This window comes from Mytilus californianus, unplaced genomic scaffold (assembly GCF_021869535.1).
Source record: "Mytilus californianus isolate M0D057914Y unplaced genomic scaffold, xbMytCali1.0.p SCAF_7, whole genome shotgun sequence".
Classification (NCBI taxonomy): domain Eukaryota; kingdom Metazoa; phylum Mollusca; class Bivalvia; order Mytilida; family Mytilidae; genus Mytilus; species Mytilus californianus.
The window spans coordinates 92,236,913-92,258,523 of record NW_026262723.1 but is presented as its reverse complement, the minus strand read 5'-3'; the positions used below and the strand labels follow the sequence as shown (position 1 = coordinate 92,258,523).

Here is a 21,611-nt window from a genome sequence, read left to right as displayed (position 1 = left end):
ACGCCGCCACCGGATCACTATCCCTATGTCGAGCTTAATGCGACAAAAGTCGCAGGCTCGACAAAAAACAAGAAAATTAGCCAATAAACTGTTGACACAGAGATTTGCCTGGTATGTATGTAATTTTGATAGTAAAATGCAAGTGATGAAATCAGTAAAATTGAAATACTTCTACATGTAAACAATGAAAAACATTCTAAATTTATGACAAAATAATCTCCCTGAAATGAGATGTCAAACCAGATACAACTGCATACCAAATATCAGTGACATCATAAGTGGTTCCTCTTAAACTAACCTAATCACAATTATGTAAACTATGTAAAAGTTCCAAAGTAAATACTGAGGGGACAGGGTCATATAATCTCCATGGAAATGAGATGCACTAATGCTAATACAACTGAATACCAAATGTCATTGACTTACCTTAAGTGCTTTATCTTAAACTAACCTTATCAAACTTTTACATGTAAACTATACTGACCGTGCGAGACCCTCATAGGTAGTCAAGGTCGTTAAACACCCCCTAGTAGTATGTAAACTATGCAAAAAATTTAGTCAGTAGACCACGACTGAGGGGTAATCTTCATTTAAGGGCAATAACTGTCATATTGGTTTTTATGTAGATCTTGCATTGTTCATCATTTTTCATTCTTATAGTTTCTGTCTAGCTATTAAAGTTTTAAAGGTAATAGACATGAAAATTAGTCAAAAATTGTGATTAAACATGTTAAAGGGCGATAACTCCTAGAAGAAGTTGCCTGAAGGTTTTGGTAACATAATTGTTTTTTTTCTAAACAGGAAAAATGATGAATTTAAGTTTTTGCCTATCTATTAGAACTTTTTTTAATAATAGGCAAAAACATAAAAAATAGTCAAAAATAGCAATTTAAGGGAAATAACTCAACTCCGTTATGGAGTCATCTGATGTTTCCAGTCTAATAGGCATTATTTTAGATTTTGTATTTCTTATCATATTTGCTGATTACAGTTTCTACAGTTTGAATCTATTCAAATTTTTGAGATAAAAGGCAATAAAATGCTCCGCTGGGCGCAGCTTGATACGACCGCAGAGGTCGAACCTTGAAAATTTGGGGCAAGTATGGACACTACATTTAAGCTTAAACAGCTCTGAATTTGGATTGTGATTGAATATTTGACACAGCATAGGTTTGTGACACAAAATGAATGTGGTCAAAGAACTGAAAAATTTGAAATTGGACATTTACCTTTTATGGTCCAATATCCAAAATCTAAGTACATGGTTAGAATCGGCAAATCAAAGAACCTCTATAATTCAATATTGAATGACAAAAAAAGTTTAATTTAGGACCCTTTGGACCTCAATGGGGACCAATTTGATAACGGAGCCTAAAATCCAAAATCTAAAGACATGGTTAGATTCAGCATTTCAAAGAACCCCATAATTTCAATTTTTGTTGAAATCAAACAAAGTTTAATTTTGGACCCTGATTTGGATCAACTTGAAAACTTGGCCCAAAAATCCAAAATTTAAATACAGGTTTAGATTCAGCATTTAAAACAACCACATATATATTCACTTTATGTTGATATCAAACACAGTTTAATTTTGGACCCAGATTTGGATCAACTTGAAAACTGGGCCCAAAATCAAAAATCTAAATACATGTTTATTTATAGACAATATAAGCTTAGTTTTTAAAGGAGTTTGCTTCATAAAAAAAAACAAGAGGCTGTCAGAGTGACAGCAAACCGGATTTCCTGCAGAGGTCGAACCCTGAACAGTTGAGCAAGTATGGACACTACACTTAAGCTTAAAACAGCTCTGAATTTGGATTGTGATTGAATATTTGACACAGCATAGGTTTGTGACACAAAACGAATGTGGTAAAAAAACTGAAAAATTTGAAATTGAACATTTACGTATTATAGTCCAATATCCAAAATCTAAGTACATTGTTAGAATCAGCATATCAAAGAACCCCAAGATTTCAATTTTTGATGAAATCAAACAAAAGTTTAATTTAGGACCCTTTGGACCTCAATGTTGACCAATTTGATAAAGGAGCCCAAAATCCAAAATGTCTAAATACATGGTTATATTCAGCATTTCAAAGAACCCCATAAATTTAATTATTGTTGAAATCAAACAAAGTTTAATTTTGGACCCTGATTTGGAGCAACTTGAAAACTGGGCCGAAAAATTCAATATTTAAATACTGGTTTAGATTCAGCATTTAAAAGAACCCTATATATATATAATTTATGTTGAAATGAAACACAGTTTAATTTTATCCATATACTTATTAATTTTCTGTTTAAAGGGAAATAACTCAAACTGAATAAATGATATACAAATAGTTCTCTAAAATTAGATATGATGTTATATCTATTTTCAAATTATAATCAATAAAATAAGATATGATTTAACAACTAAAACATTGTTAGAATCAGCATATCGAAGAACCCAAATTCAATTTTTGATGAAATTAAACAAAATTTTAATTTAGGACCCTTTGGACCTCAATGTGGTATTATCTAATTAATAATGAAAATAAATACAGGTTTAGATTCAGCATCTCAAAGAACCCTATATATATTCAATTTATGTTGAAATCAAACAAAAAAAAGTTTAATTTTGGACCCTGATTTGGATCAACTTGAAAACTGGGCCAAAAAATACGAAATTTAAATACAGGTTTAGATTCAGCATTTAAAACAACCCCATATATATTCAATTTATGTTGAAATCAAACACAGTTTAATTTTGGACCCAGATTTGGATCAACTTGAAAACTGGGCCCAAAATCAAAAATCTAAATACATGTTTATTTACAGACAATATAAGCTTAGTTTTTAAAGGAGTTTGCTTCAAAAAAATAAAAACAAGAGGCTGTCAGAGTGACAGCAAACCGGATTTCCTGCAGAGGTCGAACCCTGAACAGTTGAGCAAGTATGGACACTACTTTTAAGCTTAAAACAGCTGTGAATTTGGATTGTGATTGAATATTTGACACAGCATAGGTTTGTGACACAAAACGAATGTGGTCAAAGAACTGAAAAATTTGAAATTGGACATTTACGTATTATGGTCCAATATCCAAAATCTAAGTTCATTGTTAGAATCAGCATATTAAAGAACCCCAAGATTTCAATTTTTGATGAAATCAAACAAAAGTTTAATTTAGGACCCTTTGGACCTCAATGTTGACCAATTTGATAAAGGAGCCCAAAATCCAAAATGTCTAAATACATGGTTAGATTCAGCATTTCAAAGAACCCCATAAATTTAATTTTTGTTGAAATCAAACAAAGTTTAATTTTGGACCCTGATTTGGAGCAACTTGAAAACTGGGCCGAAAAATTCAATATTTAAATACAGGTTTAGATTCAGCATTTCAAAGAACCCTATATATATTCAATGTATGTTGAAATCAAACACATTTTAATTTTGGACCCTGATTTGGACCAACTTGAAAACTGGGCCCAAAATCAGAAATCTAAATGTATGTTTATTAATAGACAATATGAGCTTTGTTTTTAAAGGGGTTCACTGCATCAAAAAAATAAAATATATATATATATATATATAGCATTCAGAAAATTAGTTTATACAGAATAACAAACAAACCTATATAATTAACCATTTCTGTTCAAAGGGAAATAACTCAATCACATAATAAGTACCACTTTTGGCTACTGGTAAGGGCTATAACTCAACAACGAGAAAAGCTAAAATCGTGAAAATTGAGGAATGTCCATGGGACACAGATGATGCCCCCGCTTGCATATAATGTTATAAAGGGACATAACTCAAGAACAGTAAAAGTGACGCTACCCAAATTTGTACTTGATCTGAGTTTTGTGGCAATAAGCATTGTGTATAAGTTTCATAACATTTAGTTGAGGCAAACTTAAGTTAGAGAACGAAAACGGAAAATTCAGCGTTTTTCAATTTGTAAAAGGGCACAACTCTAGAACGGTAATATTGATGCCACCAAAATTCACACTTGATCTGTGTTTTGTGGTAATCAGCATTATGCATAAGTTTCATTAAGTTTGCTTGAGGCAAACTAAAGTTAGAGAACGGAAACGAAAAATTCAGCATTTTTTCCATTTGTAACGGGGCATTACTCTTGAATGGTAAAAGTGAAGCCACCAATATTCAAATTTGATCTGTGTTTTGTGGTAATAAGCATTTTGTATAAGTTTCATAACATTTGGTTGAGGCAAACTAAAGTTAGAGAACGGAAACCAACTTTGGATGTACGGACGGACAAGGGTAAAACTTAATGCCCCCTCAAAATTTAAATATTTTTGAAGGCCCAATTTCATCACGATTCTTTCCATGGGTCCAAAATTGAAACTTAGAATCGTAAAAGTCGTTCACTTTTAATGTTTTATGGACTCCTTAGTGATTTGGTTGATGGTTATGGAATATCTGTCACAGATAACTACCGGTATGTTCCACAAACCTTTTTCATCGATTGTGACACCACCAAATACAACTTATCACCTCATTTTTACTTGCAATGAACAACAGGAAGTATGCCCCTAGTGGAGCAGGAACCGTTTACCCTTCCAGAACACTTTACTTGTATTGGTAATCATGTTGTTGTTTACAGTTAATGCCTATCTATGATAGTTCACGAGATAAAATGCAATAAGAGAGCACACGCTGAAATGTCTCGCCTTCTTTACTAATCATTGATATTATGTTGATAGTCCTAAATATAAAGCTTTACTACAACTATCACATACAGTTAACATGATCCAAGAAAATGAGGTCAAGGTCATATAAACCAAACAAGAAATACATGTACACCTTACAATCATTCAATACACTAAATATAGTTGACCTTTTGTTTAGGGAGCTACCATTTGATTTTTATGGGGGGGCTAGGATGAAAAATTTTGTCCTGCATTTTTTTTTAGTTGTAATCTCTGTTCTGCCTTTTTATTTTTCACTGTATTCGGTCCTGCCTTTTTTTTTAAAAGTTTATCCTGACTTTTTTTTTTTGCAAGTGTCTCATCCTGCCTCTTTTTTTTTACTCAAAACTCCTGTCCTGCCTATTTATTTCAAATTTCATCCTAACCCCCCCATAAAAATCAAATGGTAGCTCCCTTATAGTTTCCAAGATACAGACTTAACCAAGAAAACTAAACATTGACCAATGAACCATGAAAATGAGGTCAAGGTCAGATAAACCATGCCAGGCAGACATGTACAGCTTGCAATCCTTCCATACAACAAATATAGTTGACCTATTGCTTATAGTATTAGAAAAACAGACCAAAACACAAAAACTTAACACTGAGCAATGAACCGTGAAAATGAGGTCAAGGTCAAATAAAACCTGCAAGACGGACATGTACATCATAAAATATTTCCATACACCAAATATAGATGACCTATTGCATATAGTATTAGAAAAAAAGACCAAAACTCAAAAACTTAACTTTGACCACTGAACCATGAAAATCAGGTCAAGGTCTGAAGACACCTGCCAGCTAGACATGTACACCTTACAATCATTCCATACACCAAATATAGTAGACCTATTGCATACAGTATAAGAAAAACAGACCAAAACACAAAATCTTAACTATAACCACTGAACCATGAAAATGAGGTCAAGGTCAGATGACACCTGCCAGTTGGACATGTACACCTTACAGTCCTTCCATACACCGAATATGCTAGACCTATTGCTTCTAGTATCTGAGATATGGACTTGACCACGAAAACTTAACCTTGTTCACTGATCCATGAAACGAGGTCGAGGTCAAGTGAAAACTGTCTGACGGGCATGAGGACCTTGCAAGGTACGCACATACCAAATATAGTTATCCTATTACTCATAATAAGAGAGAAATTAACATTACAAAAAATCTTAACTTTTTTTTCAAGTAGTCACTGAACCATGAAAATGAGGTCAAGGACAATGGACATGTGACAGATCGAAACTTCTTAACATAAGGCATCTATATACAAAGTATGAAGCATCCAGGTCTTCCACCTTCTAAAATATAAAGCTTTTAAGACTTTAGCTAACGCCGCCACCGGATCACTATCCCTATGTCGAGCTTAATGCGACAAAAGTCGCAGGCTCGACAAAAAACAAGAAAATTAGCCAATAAACTGTTGACACAGAGATTTGCCTGGTATGTATGTAATTTTGATAGTAAAATGCAAGTGATGAAATCAGTAAAATTGAAATACTTCTACATGTAAACAATGAAAAACATTCTAAATTTATGACAAAATAATCTCCCTGAAATGAGATGTCAAACCAGATACAACTGCATACCAAATATCAGTGACATCATAAGTGGTTCCTCTTAAACTAACCTAATCACAATTATGTAAACTATGTAAAAGTTCCAAAGTAAATACTGAGGGGACAGGGTCATATAATCTCCATGGAAATGAGATGCACTAATGCTAATACAACTGAATACCAAATGTCATTGACTTACCTTAAGTGCTTTATCTTAAACTAACCTTATCAAACTTTTACATGTAAACTATACTGACCGTGCGAGACCCTCATAGGTAGTCAAGGTCGTTAAACACCCCCTAGTAGTATGTAAACTATGCAAAAAATTTAGTCAGTAGACCACGACTGAGGGGTAATCTTCATTTAAGGGCAATAACTGTCATATTGGTTTTTATGTAGATCTTGCATTGTTCATCATTTTTCATTCTTATAGTTTCTGTCTAGCTATTAAAGTTTTAAAGGTAATAGACATGAAAATTAGTCAAAAATTGTGATTAAACATGTTAAAGGGCGATAACTCCTAGAAGAAGTTGCCTGAAGGTTTTGGTAACATAATTGTTTTTTTTTCTTAACAGGAAAAATGATGAATTTAAGTTTTTGCCTATCTATTAGAACTTTAATTAATAATAGGCAAAACATAAAAAATAGTCAAAAATAGCAATTTAAGGGAAATAACTCAACTCAGTTATGGAGTCATCTGATGTTTCCAGTCTAATAGGCATTATTTTAGATTTTGTATTGCTTGTCATATTTGCTGATTACAGTTTCTACAGTTCAAATCTATTTAATATTTTGAGATAAAAGGCAAAAACCACAATAGATTAATCAAACATCACATAACTATCTGATAATTTTGATGGAAATGGAAAAAAAGTAAATCTTCTGAGCTTTTTTTGTCCATGCCAGATTTTCTTTCTATTACAGTTTTCAAGATATATGAAATTTCATAGTTTTTTATCCTAATGTTCAATTTTAAGTCATGGTGGCAATGTCGGTTGATTTGCAGGAACAAAAAAACAAACTTTAAAAAAAATACCCTCAGGATCATTCAGGCAATCATACCACATCTCCTTATTTTTTTAAAGTTTGGTTGAAACTAAGGCAGTGATTTCGGAGGAGAATATAATTTAAAAAGTTTACAACCTTCACCAATGGATGCCAAGTGATGGAAATAGCCTATATTGCCCATAGGGTTCTAATTTAACTAAATTCTGCATTAAAAAGGAGTTATCCTACCAGATGGACTACCTAAAAGGTTTATGTGAGATGCTGCATTATAACCAATGATAACACATTTAAACATGTCAGCTAATCATTGTTTGTGGGCCAACAGAACCATGACTGAAACTGCTCTTAGTATCTTTGCTCAAAACATTCTTTTCGCCAAATTCCAATTTCGTTTAAGAATATATATCATACAGAAGAAGTCATAATGAAACAGCAGTGGTGACAAAAATAACAGAACATTGAAAAAGAGAGGCGAAAGATTCCAAAGGAACATTCCACTCATATGTCGAAAATAAACTGACAAGGCAGTGGCAAAAAAAGAAGAAAAAAAACCATAAGACAAACAACGGTACACGAAACACAACATAGAAAACTAAAGACTAAGCAACACGAACATCACCAAAAACCAGGGGTGAAGTAAAAACCAAATGCATACAGGGTTTAAGAGGTTTATTTATCAATCAAATAGCAGCTATAATGAGCTTTCTATCCTTGATGGGCCCATTCTTTCCAATCAAGGTACAGTGAGGGTTATTATGGTGTCACAAATATTAACTCTAGGTAATATAAAAGTAAGGAGATGTCGTATGATTAGCACTGAGACAACTTTTCCAAAAGGGTCCAAATAACTTGAATGTAAGCAACTATAGATCACAGAGGTAATGCAGATTTACAGTAGGGATTCATAATAAATACAGAGTAACCAAGATGATTTTAATGTTTCAATGAATAATAATAACAATAATATATTACAATAATGAACTCTGTAATTATTCAAATTATTCAAATTATTCAAATGATTGCAATTGAAAAAGTATTTGAAATTCTTTCAAATCATCTATTTTTGACTAAAATTTAAAAGAAACTATTTCTTTTTTTTTTTATTAATTACAACTTTCTTTGATAAAATTAACATAACTTTTCTTGGTTTTGGCAAACTTCAACTATTTATACTAAGTAAATTTTTTGTTATTCATATTTTTGGCTGTGATAATATACCACTATTTGTGTTTGCAATCTGTTTATGGTTGGCTGAAGAATGGTTTTTCTACATATGAAAAAAAAATACGATCATAAAATAAAATGATGACTGGAATTTAGTATGTCCCACATAATCATGCAAACTAATTCATCCATTGAGTAATGGTCATGATATATAAAAGACAGAATAAAATGATGCACAGTGTCTTTCATTTATGGACAGAAAATCAAATTAGGGCCTAACAATCAATCAGACTCTTTTATCATATTTATGGGGACAGATTCCTTAATATTTGCCTGTTGAACTTAAAATTAAACTGTGTTGTATTAAGGGGAAGATTAGATAACAAGTTATCTTGGTAGTGGCTTTGTAACAGTCAGTTTCATAAATATTTTTAAGAAAAAATGGCTTCTTGAAAGGATTTTGATTAAGGGGGCTGACAATAAAATCTTCATAAATTTAAATAACTTTTGGCCCAGTGACCTCAACATCATTCTTCTATAAGCTGAAAATTATTATAATACATAGTTTCTAATAACCAGATTGTAACCAACAAAACCTTATGTTGAAAATCCAATATAAATTATTTCATACCTTGCAGAAACAATATTCATAATACAAGATAAACTACAAACACTACTTTTAGGTCTTTAACCTGTTATATAACATGTGAACAGTGGTACGTTTTTCACTTAACTCTGGTACGTGTATTCTCAAATGAGACCTTGACTTTTCTGGCCAACTTGTAATTCAACAGTTTTAATAAAAAAAACTTATCATTTAAATTGCATTGTGCACAACTTATTTCTGGAATAAATTTTATAAAGTGTGGAAATTCAAAATGAATTTTTAATATCTTACAATTTTACAATATATAGTGTGACAGTGCATTTTAAATTAAAAGTTTTATAAGTTGAAAACATGCTTTAATGACCATACCTTGAAATCCTTAAATTCATAAAAAAAAGCTTTAATATCCTATTTTATCATTTTTCCAAAAGTAAAAAGCTTAATGTGAAAAATATGGTTAGTTCAAAAAGGGGGGAGGGGAAGGGGGGTATTTAAATTATAAAACAGATAATTGGTATTTTGTGATATACCAACACATTTCTTTTCACTTCTTGGACAATTAAAAGAAGAGCAAACCATTCATGCAGTATTTTTTTTCAAATGAATAGATTTTGCTTTATGAACAAACTATGGTTTTAAATCATATAATCTAAAAAAAAATATACTGGAATAAGAACAACTTAGTACTCACTGTGTACCATAAACTCACGATACTGCACTTAATTGTCACACAATCTGTCATTGCATCTTTTACTAACTTTTATATATATATAGTACTTATATAGGCTTTTTTTTACAGCAAATGTATCATAACCTTTTTCTACCCAACAATAGAATTACATTAGATAATCAGAAATACACTATACAATGTACAATGATCTTGTCATGTAACTCTTCAAACAAGTTGAAGTGGGTACAATTTAACAACAGAAACAGTGATAACTGACAAGGAAAAAATCTCTGATCTTTCTTTTTTTTAGTAAAAGAGGTATGAAGTTATGAACCCATTTCCTCAAAAGAAAAAGTTTATGAGGATTTGAATATTGAAAAATCTAAAAAATATATGGGCATTGAAAATATTTTCAATAATTTAAGTTATAAAATCAAAACCATAATTAGCACTGGAATTTGCCACTAGACAATTTTGGCTCTATTGAATTTATATACTGATCACCCTTTAGATATTTGATGATAATTACTGGAAATCTATCATGCATATATACAATTAGAATCTGTCTACCATAATAAAATTAGACCACCATCAAAATTAATAATGCTTCTATCAAAATGAAGAAAGGAGTATGGGCAATGTGATGTTTAAAATGTTACCAAACTTGATCTTAAATTTACCCTAACACCACTAGATAAAAGGTTTTCAAAATTAAAAACAAAATTTAACTAAATTGGTTTATCTTTGATTGCATAAGTATGGGCATAACCAAAAAAATCTTTATATTTTTTGGGATTATGAAAATAGCTATAACATGTATAAGAAAGCTTCTTCAATCTTTATGTCTCTTGGCTCAGCAGGATGTTTTCATAAAAAGAAATATGGATAGACAACTGCATAAATTTGCAATTTCTCCATTCTGGTGAAATGACATCATATTATGATGTAATTATGAAATCATAACACAAAAAAAGTGCAATTTTGACATTAATTTCTCAAAAATATTAAAAAAAAATTCCAATTTATAGCCCAAATAAGTGTTAATGCCCTACTCCTTTCTATTAGGCAAAAATGTACATTTAACCATCAGTATAACAAAAACTGAACTCGTACAAACAGTTATTCTAATTAGGAGACCAAGTGTCATCCGTTCCTTCAGAATCAACTTCATCAATTAATTCTAATACAGTTTTAGGAACTTCTACTTCATAGCTGCTTCCACTGCTGGCTTCATCTGATATAGTGTCATCGGTCTGTCTATCATTGGCTGATGGCACCCATGATGTATCTGAATCCGATTGTTCTCCATTGTTATCATCCTGGTTACGCATCCTCTTTGTATTAATATCACAGTCAATAACACTAGTTTTACGCTTCCTATCATCAGAACTTGCACCATTATTTACATTACTGTCTCTAGTATCAGAATTTTGGTTTTTAGATAAATCTGTATTAGATGATTCAGTTCCTATTCCACTATCACTATAGTTACTGTTTTTCGACCTTCTTCTCTTGAAATTGTACCCTGCATCACTATCTGTCTCTGTACTATCAATATCTGTTGTAATATTCAAATGTCTAGAATTTCCAGCTTTTTCATTTTCATTTAATTGGTTTAAATTTTCATGGCCATTTTCATGTGCTGGACTGGATTCTGGTCTGTATCTATCATGTATCTCATCTACTGGTGTTTCACTCCTGTAAGAATCTGGTGTACAAGATCTGCTGCTTCTGGAACCTGATCTACTCATATATGAACGCAATGTAGAACTACTAGAGAGTGATTCTTCTGAATGTGATCTACTCATAACATGATCTAATGACCTTGACCTACTTCTTGATAGTCTCTCTATTGACCTTGATCTACTTCTTGATAGTCTGTCTATTGACCTTGATCTACTTCTTGAAAATCTTTCTATAGACCTTGACCTACTTCTTGATAGTCTGTCTCTTGACCTTGACCTACTTCTTGAGTAGGATCTTGACCAAGTTCTGTAATGTACATCTGACTGTGAAGATCTTGAAGATGCCCTGCTCCTTCTTAAATGTTGTCTCCTTGTATACTCATATGATCTTGATCTACTTCTATATGAATCAAATGATCCAGACCTACTTCTTGAAAAATTGTACAACCTTGATCTTCTGTAAAAGTCATATGATCCACTTCTGTCTGACAGAACAGACCGTGATCTATTGTGTGAAGGATAGTGTGACCAAAACTGGCTTCTGTCTGAGTCATATGACAATGATCTACTTCTTCGAGAGACATGTGATCTAGATCTATTTGAGTCATATGACTGTGAACGGGACCTGCTAGACCTCTGTATATCTGACTGATGTTCTGAATGATGTGACATGCTTGATCGACTTGATCTCCACCAGCGAGTTGGTGTATGATCTGAATCAGTGTCAGAGAGACTGTATACAGTGTGATCACTATGGTGACTTAATTCATCGTTATTGTGGATTTCATTTTGGCTGTCATGATCGTCCCCATTAACATTTAGGTTTGTATTACTCTCAGTGGCAGTGCTTCTTCCTGTGTTACACTGGTTATTGTTGATCGGAGTTGGAATGTATTCCAAGTTAATGTTTCTAATGGAACTGAGAGCAGTGTCTGATATTCCAGCAGATAAGCGATGGAATATTCCCTCTCCCATTGGTAAATTTTCTTGGTGTGTATGGTGGCTCAAATCTAATGCTTGATCTGTAGTTCCTGAATTAGCATCTGTAGCATTATGGATAGGGCTTGGTGAGCGAATATCATACACATACCTTGATGATCTTGTTTCATAACGGGGCCATGGAGCTTGAATGACAGGTGTTGCTGGTCTACGACTAGGATAAATAACGTATTCTCTGAATCCTCCATTGTCTGCACTTGATGATGTTGTTGTAGTAGTATTTGTAGCAGTAGGATGACTAGTTGCTGTCAGTACTAAATCAGGCTGGGAGAAATGACTATCTTGATCATCACTGTAAGAACTTCCTGATAAGTAATTATACATAGAATCATTATATTCACTATCAGAGGGATCCCAACTAGATCCCCAAGCATCTGGAAGATTCCATCGGTTACGAGCCAACTGTTGCTTTAATCTATCAACCTCTTTCTGTAATTTTTGTGTCAAAGCATTTAGTTCCTTAACTTTTTCCTGTAGTTTGTCTACTAATTCACTCTTCTCTGAAAAATAAAGCATAAGAATATTAAAAATAATGACATGTTTTTTTCGAAGAAAAAATAAAAATTCACCATGGCGAGACTTCCTTTTTAAACCACCCTTTTGTGCACGTCTATTTCAATTCTATCAACAAATAAGTGGATCTAACGGAGTCTTTCTTTAAGAGAGTGTAAGTTCTTCAATATAACAAGGATTTGTCACATTTAATCTTATACTAACCTCTGAATAAACTGATATATAACACCTCTTTGAATTTTGGATATACTTGCATATATTCAGAAACTTTTGCGATGATTTAATTATTGCTAAAATTCATCGGGGACAAATTACACAAAAAAATAAATTGCAGAGGTCCAACCCTGAACAGTTGGGGCAAAAATGGACACAATATTCGCGCTTGCTACAGGTCTGAATTTGGATTGTAATTAAATATTTGACACATAATAGGTTTCTGACACAGAATAACTGTAGTCAAAGAACTTAGAATTGGTTATATGATTTGAATTTATATTCAATTTTTTGCTTTTGTGCAATACACTATGCTGTTGCGAATTCCCCCACCCCCCAAAAAAAATAAAAAATTTACCCCCTCTTTTTTTTTTGCTTTATTGCAATACACTATGCTGTTGCGAATTGACCCCTCCCCCCAAAAAAAATTTTTTTTTTTTTTTTTACCCCCCTTTTTTTGCAAAAAAAAAATTATAATATTTGAAGAAATTTTCTTTTTAATTTGTCCTCCCCCCCATTTTTCAAATAAAAAAAATCTTTCCCTCAAGATATGGTCATAATCTAAATTCAAATTTCCAATGGAGTTTGCAACCATAATTACCCATTTAAATACATCATAAAAGTCTTAAAATAGAAAATGACATACATAATCATGGCTAAAATTAATATTCCTTAATCAGCATTTGTAATAGTAACTTCTAAAAAATAAATTGACAGCTAATCACCTCAAGACAATACAACATTTCTTTATACATAATTTAAAAGCAGTGTAAGGGAGGTAATCCAAACATAACATTGTACTTTTAAGTAATTGTCCATTAACCAGGAAACCCTTGTTTTTCCCCCTTTTTTGCCCCTTATTCCTAAACGGTTTGAGTCATAACCCCCCAAAGCCAATCCTAACCATCCCTTTGTGGTATGGAAACTTGTGGTCTAATTTCAGAGAGATCCATACACCTTTCCACAAGTTATTGTCTGGAAACTAGAAAAATGCTTATTTGGGCCCTTTTTTGGCCCCTAATTCCTAAACTGTTAGGACCATAACTCCCAAAATCAATCCCAACCTTCCTTTTGTGGTTACAAACCTTGTGTTTAAATTTCATAGATTTCTATTTACATATACTAAAGTTATTGTCCAGAAACTAAATGTCTTTGGACGACACAGACAACGACGTTAAACCGTGACATACCAATACACGAGAGACAGGATCTTCAACAATAGATAGGTGTCTTTACAATATTGTGGATTCTTTAATTTTGATGGTACCAATTTAGTCGATTGAGCATATTGAGTAAAAATTGTACTTTCATGGGCACTTGATTAATTTCTGCGTTCAAGTATTGACAGGATGAAGAACTGTAAGTGTTAATAACTGTAAAGCAATTCATTTACATGTAGTTATGTTTTAATTTATTGATAGCAAAATCAACGTTAGTACTGATAAAAACAATATTCATACAGTTGTAGATCTTATTATATTGTTAAATTGATAACCTTTTAGAAGTTTATTCATAGGATCAATAAGTTAACACGGTTCGTATCTCAATTTACGGGCTATACAAAGAACATTACTGCTAAAAATTAGGATGTGATATCCCTTTTGTCAAAAGTTTTCTAAAGGAACAGCCAAACTTCCAAACCAAATCTTGGTATCTATGAAAGAATTTAGTAAAGGTTTTAAGGAATCTTGATTGACAAGAAAGTTGACACTGTCTTTTGTTTTAAATTTTTCAAAAGACGTGAGTCAATTTTGTTGCCAGTTGGTGGTGCATAGAATAGTCAGTAAAGTAATTGTGGTAATCATGAAAACTTAAAATGTAAGTCTATTGTACTGATGAAAGTTTCTCTTTTTGATTTTTTTTAAGGTCCCAGAAATTCATGTGTTCTGTAATCCTCACACATCCAAGTACTTGTAATACATGTATACAGCTTGAACTTTCAAATTTTTAGATTTGAGTGTTCCTGATGAATGTAAATGTACATCAATAAAAGTGCTTCAGACATATCAAATTTATTTTCATTTATCTCTTTTTATTTCTAAACCTATATCTATTCTATTTAACTTTAAATTTAGAACTTACCTCGATTGAACTTTTGTAATTCTTCATAGCAGTCATGTGTGTCATACACACATACAGGAATCATCAGTCCACAACGACCAATACATAACTTCTCCCTGAATTCACAGACTTGGTTCTCGTGTTGGTCTTTGTCTTTTTTTAGTATCATTTTATCACAACGATTAAATCTACACTTTAGTTTCCTGTATCCACAACCCTCAACATGGTTAATATAAATTTCTAACATTACTGTTTCTGCACAACCATTATCTTTAAAATCACAGAACATTAACAAACGATTTATCATGTTTTGAACTATTGGAAGGACTGGTTTGAGTTGTCTTTTCTTGACTCTCCTACGGCAGGTTGGGCAGTTACGGTGATTGTTCAGCCAGGTTGTGATACATACATTACAAAAGACATGACGACAGGGGCTCTCCACGGGAGACTGAAGGACACATTGACATATACAACATATTAAATCTGGGTCAGGTGGCTGACAAAACTTTTCTGTATCATACTGGGACATCTTTAATAGCTCATCTAAAATAGAACAACAACATTTGGTGACAAAACTTTTCTGCATCATACTGGGACATCTTTATTGGTTCATCTACAATTGAACAACAACATTTGGTGACAAAACTTTTTTGTATCATACTGGAACATCTTTATTGGTTCATCTACAATTGAACAACAACATTTGGTGACAAAACTTTTTTGTATCATACTGGGACATCTTCATTGGTTCATCTACAATTGAACAACATTTGGTGACAAAACTTTTTTGTATCATACTGGAACATCTTTATTGGTTCATCTACAATAGAATAACAATATTTGGTGACAAAACTTTTTTAATAATTTTTTCCCTTCATTTATCCAGATCCCACTTTTTTTTACCTCCTATATCCCACATCACAAAAGCTGTCACCCTCCTCATTTATGTCACAAATCAAGATGGTGTTCCTCTGTTATCTTAAATAAATTTTATCAAAGTATATATGAGATAGCTGTTTTATTTGGTATATACAATGTACAAATGTACACTTTTTAAATCTATGTCCTGTTTGTTTAAATTTTCCTGCCAGTTTTGTTTTGAAAGCTGATAGTGATTGAAAAAACCAAAACCAAAACAGAAACTGATCCAGTGTGAACAAGGTTAACAAATAGAAATTGTCACATGTACAAAAATGTACTGAAGCATCCTGAATGGTCCGTATGTATAAAGCAAAAATCATTTAAATGTCACTTTAAACAGCCAGATTGGGGTTTTCTCTTGACATCAAGTTCTCCCATATTTACTTTCTGAAACATATTGTCAAGGTAACAGTCTGCAGGAAGACATGTTACCCAGACACACTATTCTGACTCATAGCTGACTAGTCTTGGCCCTAAATGCAGACTGCTTAGCAGTGAAGCATCAAATTCCGTGCCGTTTGGTGTTCAAATCCACAACCTCCCGCACTTGATGCTAGAATGTTACTACTGGATCTCTGATGTGGTTACTGTGCTTAAGAATGCCGATTTGTAGCATTATTATTCAAGATACTGTAGGACTTAAGCGCTAACAGTGCTTTCTTACTACCTCTCAGACTCATCTTGTGGTCAGGCAAAGAATATTTTGTTAACTGGTGCATGTTGTTTACTTGGGATAAAAAATTTGAGCATTGGGTAAACCATTTAGAAATTCCAACAGGGACTCGGATAGCTTTTTGATGGGATGCTCTTTTTTTAGAATGAAAAAAAAAACCAAAAAAAATGTAAAGAAATGAATGTTATAATCATCATGATCATGTCCGTGCTTGCATTTTACAGCAATAACATATCTTATCTGGTTCATCATGATCAGGGAGTCTAATATGGTCAAAGTCATATCAACCTTACTATAATGATGAAATAAACTGAAACAGCTGTTTGGCCAAAAAAAAATCTATGTCTGTTTATGGTTACCGGACCGACCCTAGGTCATTTTATTTCTGTTGTAAAGAGAAAAAATTAACAGAACTCTAGTCAAAAGTTGCCAATAAATTTAATCATTTGCCTGATACATTCTAATGTTCACAATCGTGAATATGACAGCTGTTTTAAGGAAACTTGTGACTTGTGTGATGAAATAAACACTTTGCAGCCATTTTTTTCCACACAAAAAACCAAGGGAAATAGTCCAATCCTTAAAAATACGGGTAAACTCTGACCACGGCAAAATGGACAACACGCCTAAAAATCATGTCGCAAAAAATAAAATAAAATGGAAATACCGACCTACCTACCTTATTTTTTTTTTATGATGTAACCTTAAACAGACATATATTTTTTTTTGGCCTTATAGTTTATGATAGGTTCCTCTGATTGAAATTATAAAAATTATACTGATAACTTGAAGGAGTCGTGCCCACATACTTTGATGAAAATCAGCGGTAAAGCTACACCGATGAGGCAAAATCGATAATGTAAAAGTAATGTCCTAGATTCTGATACACAGTATGTTCTTTTATGAAAATACAAAGGTATGCCACCATATATGGTGATATCAAATCAGTAATATACTTACTTAATCCAAATAATTTGGTCAATGCCAAACAAATTTATATGTAATTATCTGAGACAAGTGGTGTAATGGTGGTCACTTTGTTTACTTGTTAATTACACTATTTATTTGGGGAAATTGGTTAAATATATAGTATTATATATAGTTCCGTAACTCTCTCTTCCGAGACCGCCCATGTAAATATTCTTGTCGGGTTACTTCCTGTTTCTTGCACATCCCAGCCAGGCTCATTGTCCCTAGGAATTATAAATATGACGTCACTCACCGGGTTCAGGGCTTAGGATTTGAAATGGGCAGACGCTCATACTTTGGCTTGCAGATATGGAACCTCTTTTTATACAACAAGTAGACTAGCCTCCACTGTATTTTATTATTTCTTGTATGTTTAAACTGATATTCAACCATGTATGTCTTTTAATAAACATCTTGTTTATATTTACATGGTTACATAGTTTGTCAAATATCCTAGAACTTGGGCAGACAACGGGAAGACAATGAAGCCTGTTCAAAATAACACTCCCGTTACACAAGCTTCATAATAACATTTAGTGCCAGTTGGTCTACCGTAATTTATGAAAATACTATACAAGTAAAAAATATACTTGCGGTTAAAGCATATCATTAATTTTAAATAATAATATTTTTTGACAATTTGCAGACCATAGAACTGCAAATTATCAAAATTTCATCAGAACCTAAGACATGTAAGAGCTACGGTTCCGCAGGTTATGTCATGTCTGTTGACTTTTTGTTGTACACTTGGATTATGCAATTTCATATTTATTATATGTGCTTTATCCAATAAAAAATTTGATATGATTTAATTTAACTAATAATAAGTGAGAAACTGAAATATAATGTTTTTTTTCAAAGTGAGATACGCTTTTGTTATAGCAAGATCTAGCTATTATCCAAAACTGCAGACTTACAGTCAATACAGAACATGTCACAGATAAAACTTTACAAAGGGACGAAAATTCATAAGACAAGGGAGTTAAACCAGTTTTAACAGCGACATCTCATCAAGCTCATTCTTAAACTTCACCAATATGAGGATCTTACATGGTAGAATAATAGTGATTATATTTATTTCATAGCAGATGCTAGAAGGTTTTGCTTTTCATATCCGTCAGTCTTCGTCTGGTTTGATCACCCATAATTTGACAGGGAACCAGTTCAAGCAAGGTTGTCTCCCATAAGTTTATTTCCTACACATGTTATCATGTTATAAACATTGACCAAATGATATGTCAGTCTTAAAAACAAGGTAATTAGCACTCTAGCAGGATATGATAACTGTTCCAGGGCACAGGATCACCCTCGTTTTTAGTCACAGGCACTTGTACCTTGTTTCTATCAGGTTGGGGATCATCTCCCAAATGGGATATAATACCAGAGACATGTATACTAAATTTATATGTCTCTGATAATACAAATGAAATATATATTTACTGTGCAAAACAAAGTTTTGGGGTATTAAAGAAAAATATCACAGGTGATTGGGAAATGGACCCCCATTTTCCAAATATTTTCTTTGTATTTTAATTTTTTTAGTTAAAATATTCTGTAATATATTTACTAATGCCTCGTTCACACGTACATTTAATACGAATTGAATTCGAATCGAATGCGAATCGAATACGCTAATCACGTTCACACATTCTTCTTTTTTTAATTCAAATCTAATTCGAATTGGCTAATTCGCGTTATCCATTCGCATTAAAAATGCGTTTTCGTTAATGCGAATTAGTTGCTTCGCTTTAATTCGAATTTAACGGTGGTGTGGACACTGTCTAAATTGTAATTCGAATTAAATTATAATTATTTAATTGACAATGCGAATTAAAAGTTAATGTCGTTCGGACAGTAAAGCGAATTTGACGCGCATTGCAATTCGTATTAAAATTTATGTTCGGACGTAAAACATTTCGAATGCGAATTAAATTAATTCGAATGAGTTAATGTGAATCGAATTTGAATTACGTGTGAACGCAGCATTATTTAATGTGTTCTTGCTCTTTTCCGTACAGTATTACAATAGCATTAGATCATAAATTTTGATCTTCTATTTTTCCATACAGCATTACAATAAGATTAGATCATAAATTTAGCCCCTCTTTTGTTATTTCACTTATATATTTATAAATTGAAATATTGTTATTTTCACTTAATTTTGGTCAATTTTATAACTTATATCAATTTAGTCAGCCAAAATAGGTTTTGTTAGTCTTGTATTATTTTTAATTTTAGTTTCTTGTGTACAATTTGGAGTTTAGTATGGCGTTCATTATCACTGAACTAGTATATATATTTGTTTAGGGGCCAGCTGAAGGACGCCTCCGGGTGCGGGAATTTCTCGCTGCATTGAAGACCTGTTGGTGACCTTCTGCTGTTGTCTGTTCTATGGTCGGGTTGTTGTCTCTTTGACACATTCCCCATTTCCATTCTCAATTTTATTTGTAGTGTACTCTGACAATGAAAAAGTCTATTTTACAAAACTTTACATTTTTGAAATACTCAAGGCTTTTCTACCTCAGGAATAGATTACCTTAGCTGTATTTGGCAAAACTTTTAGGTATTTTTGGTCCAAAATGCTCTTCAACATCGTACTTTATTTGGCCTTTTTAACTTTTTTTTATTCGAGCGTCACTGATGAGTATTTTGTAGACGAAACGCGCGTCTTGCGCAAATACAAAATTTCAATCCTGGTATCTATGATGAGTTTATTTATATTTAATTATTTTTTGCCATCGTACTAAAATGTTTTAGGGTCAGCATTTAAACATAAAGTTGATTTTGCTGGCAGGAAACAAACATATCGTTTTGGCCTAAGACTTGTAAGCTATTATGATGAGGACGAAGTTGTGTAATAGTAAACATTAAGTGATTGAAATCAAACCACATATACACAAGAAAGAGTATGTAAGGAGTAAAGAAGTTAATTTAAAGCAATTGTGTATACGTGTACCATTTGAAAGTTTACTCTCTCTTATAATTATCGTTTTCTATTTTAGTTTTGAAGTGAGTCAGAAGCATGAAGCTTTTTATACGGGTGGAAAAATACAGGTAAAACTTTACTGATGAAATTTAATCCCTTTAACAATGTTTAAGCAATACGAGCTAGTTATTATGATTTTATAGATATAAATAGATTCAAAAGAGTTCATTTGTAAGGAAATTGCAAAATAAAGTATCAGTAAAAACTCCTTATTTTTTTCTTTCTAAATTAAGCATTAAGAACACCTATTTAATGAGATGTTCACCTGTATTAACCTTGCTTGGGCAACATACTTTAGCTTTGGGCAGTTTTTGCACACTAAGAAAAAGAACAAAGAAAGAGAATTTTGTTCACAAGATACATGTATGTGAACATTTCAAAAAGAATAATACAAAAGCTATTTTAAGAACTTTTATTGTAATACAAAAATGCATGCAGATGAATCTTAATTTTCAATGAAAATCAGGGTTCTCACTTTTATCTTGAAAAAGCATTTTATTTTATGTCAGTCATGCCTGGAAATGCCCTTGAGTTTTGCAAAATCAGTGAAAATCCATGAATTTCTACAGCCTGTCAGCATGTTGTAAAATTCAAAGTATTTCCTATTTGCAATTGCACACTTCCCATAATTTCCAGCCCCTATATATACAAACTTCCCTACACTGTATACAATAATATCTGTACAGGGAGGCTTGTCCAGATTGTCTGATAGTCAAAAGTAACTTATGGATTCTTTACATGTCATCTGATACAATCCTTGGAACTAAATTAACAATCTTGAAAAAGAAAAACTGTGGAAAAAAACCTTGAATATTTTCTTGCAAAAATAATGGAACCCAAGACCTGTAAATACATAATGCTTGATATGAATATGTTTGT

The 21,611-nt window shown here is 32.4% G+C and overlaps 2 protein-coding genes across 2 annotated transcripts in view; one reads left to right on the top strand and one right to left on the bottom strand.

Moving 5' to 3' along the window:
• Window positions 1-8,190: 8,190 nt before the first annotated feature.
• Window positions 8,191-18,905, bottom strand: LOC127708657 (uncharacterized protein DDB_G0287625-like). The gene is made up of 3 exons (XM_052213737.1): window positions 18,797-18,905; window positions 15,205-15,726; window positions 8,191-12,896 (listed from the first exon to the last, which is right to left on the bottom strand). The coding sequence occupies exons 2-3, from the start codon at window positions 15,710-15,712 to the stop codon at window positions 10,837-10,839; spliced, it is 2,568 nt and encodes an 855-aa protein (XP_052069697.1). The 5' UTR covers window positions 15,713-15,726; window positions 18,797-18,905; the 3' UTR covers window positions 8,191-10,836.
• Window positions 18,906-18,908: 3 nt separating this feature from the next.
• Window positions 18,909-21,611, top strand: part of LOC127708656 (transducin beta-like protein 3) — a 32,516-nt gene continuing 29,813 nt past the window's right edge. Inside the window, exons 1-2 of the mRNA XM_052213736.1 lie at window positions 18,909-19,001; window positions 20,749-20,800. Coding sequence (XP_052069696.1) covers window positions 18,982-19,001; window positions 20,749-20,800 — 72 coding nt within the window. The 5' untranslated portion in view covers window positions 18,909-18,981. The remainder of the gene's footprint in view (window positions 19,002-20,748; window positions 20,801-21,611) is intronic.

Bases quoted from the DNA above. Each gene is read 5' to 3' on its own strand.
- LOC127708657 (XM_052213737.1), bottom strand. From the start codon at position 15,712: ATGTCCCAGTATGATACAGAAAAGTTTTGTCAGCCACCTGACCCAGAT. The intron at 12,897-15,204 runs GTAAGTTCTAAA...TTTATTTTTCAG, and splicing joins ATTACAAAAGTTCAATCGAG to AGAAGAGTGAATTAGTAGAC.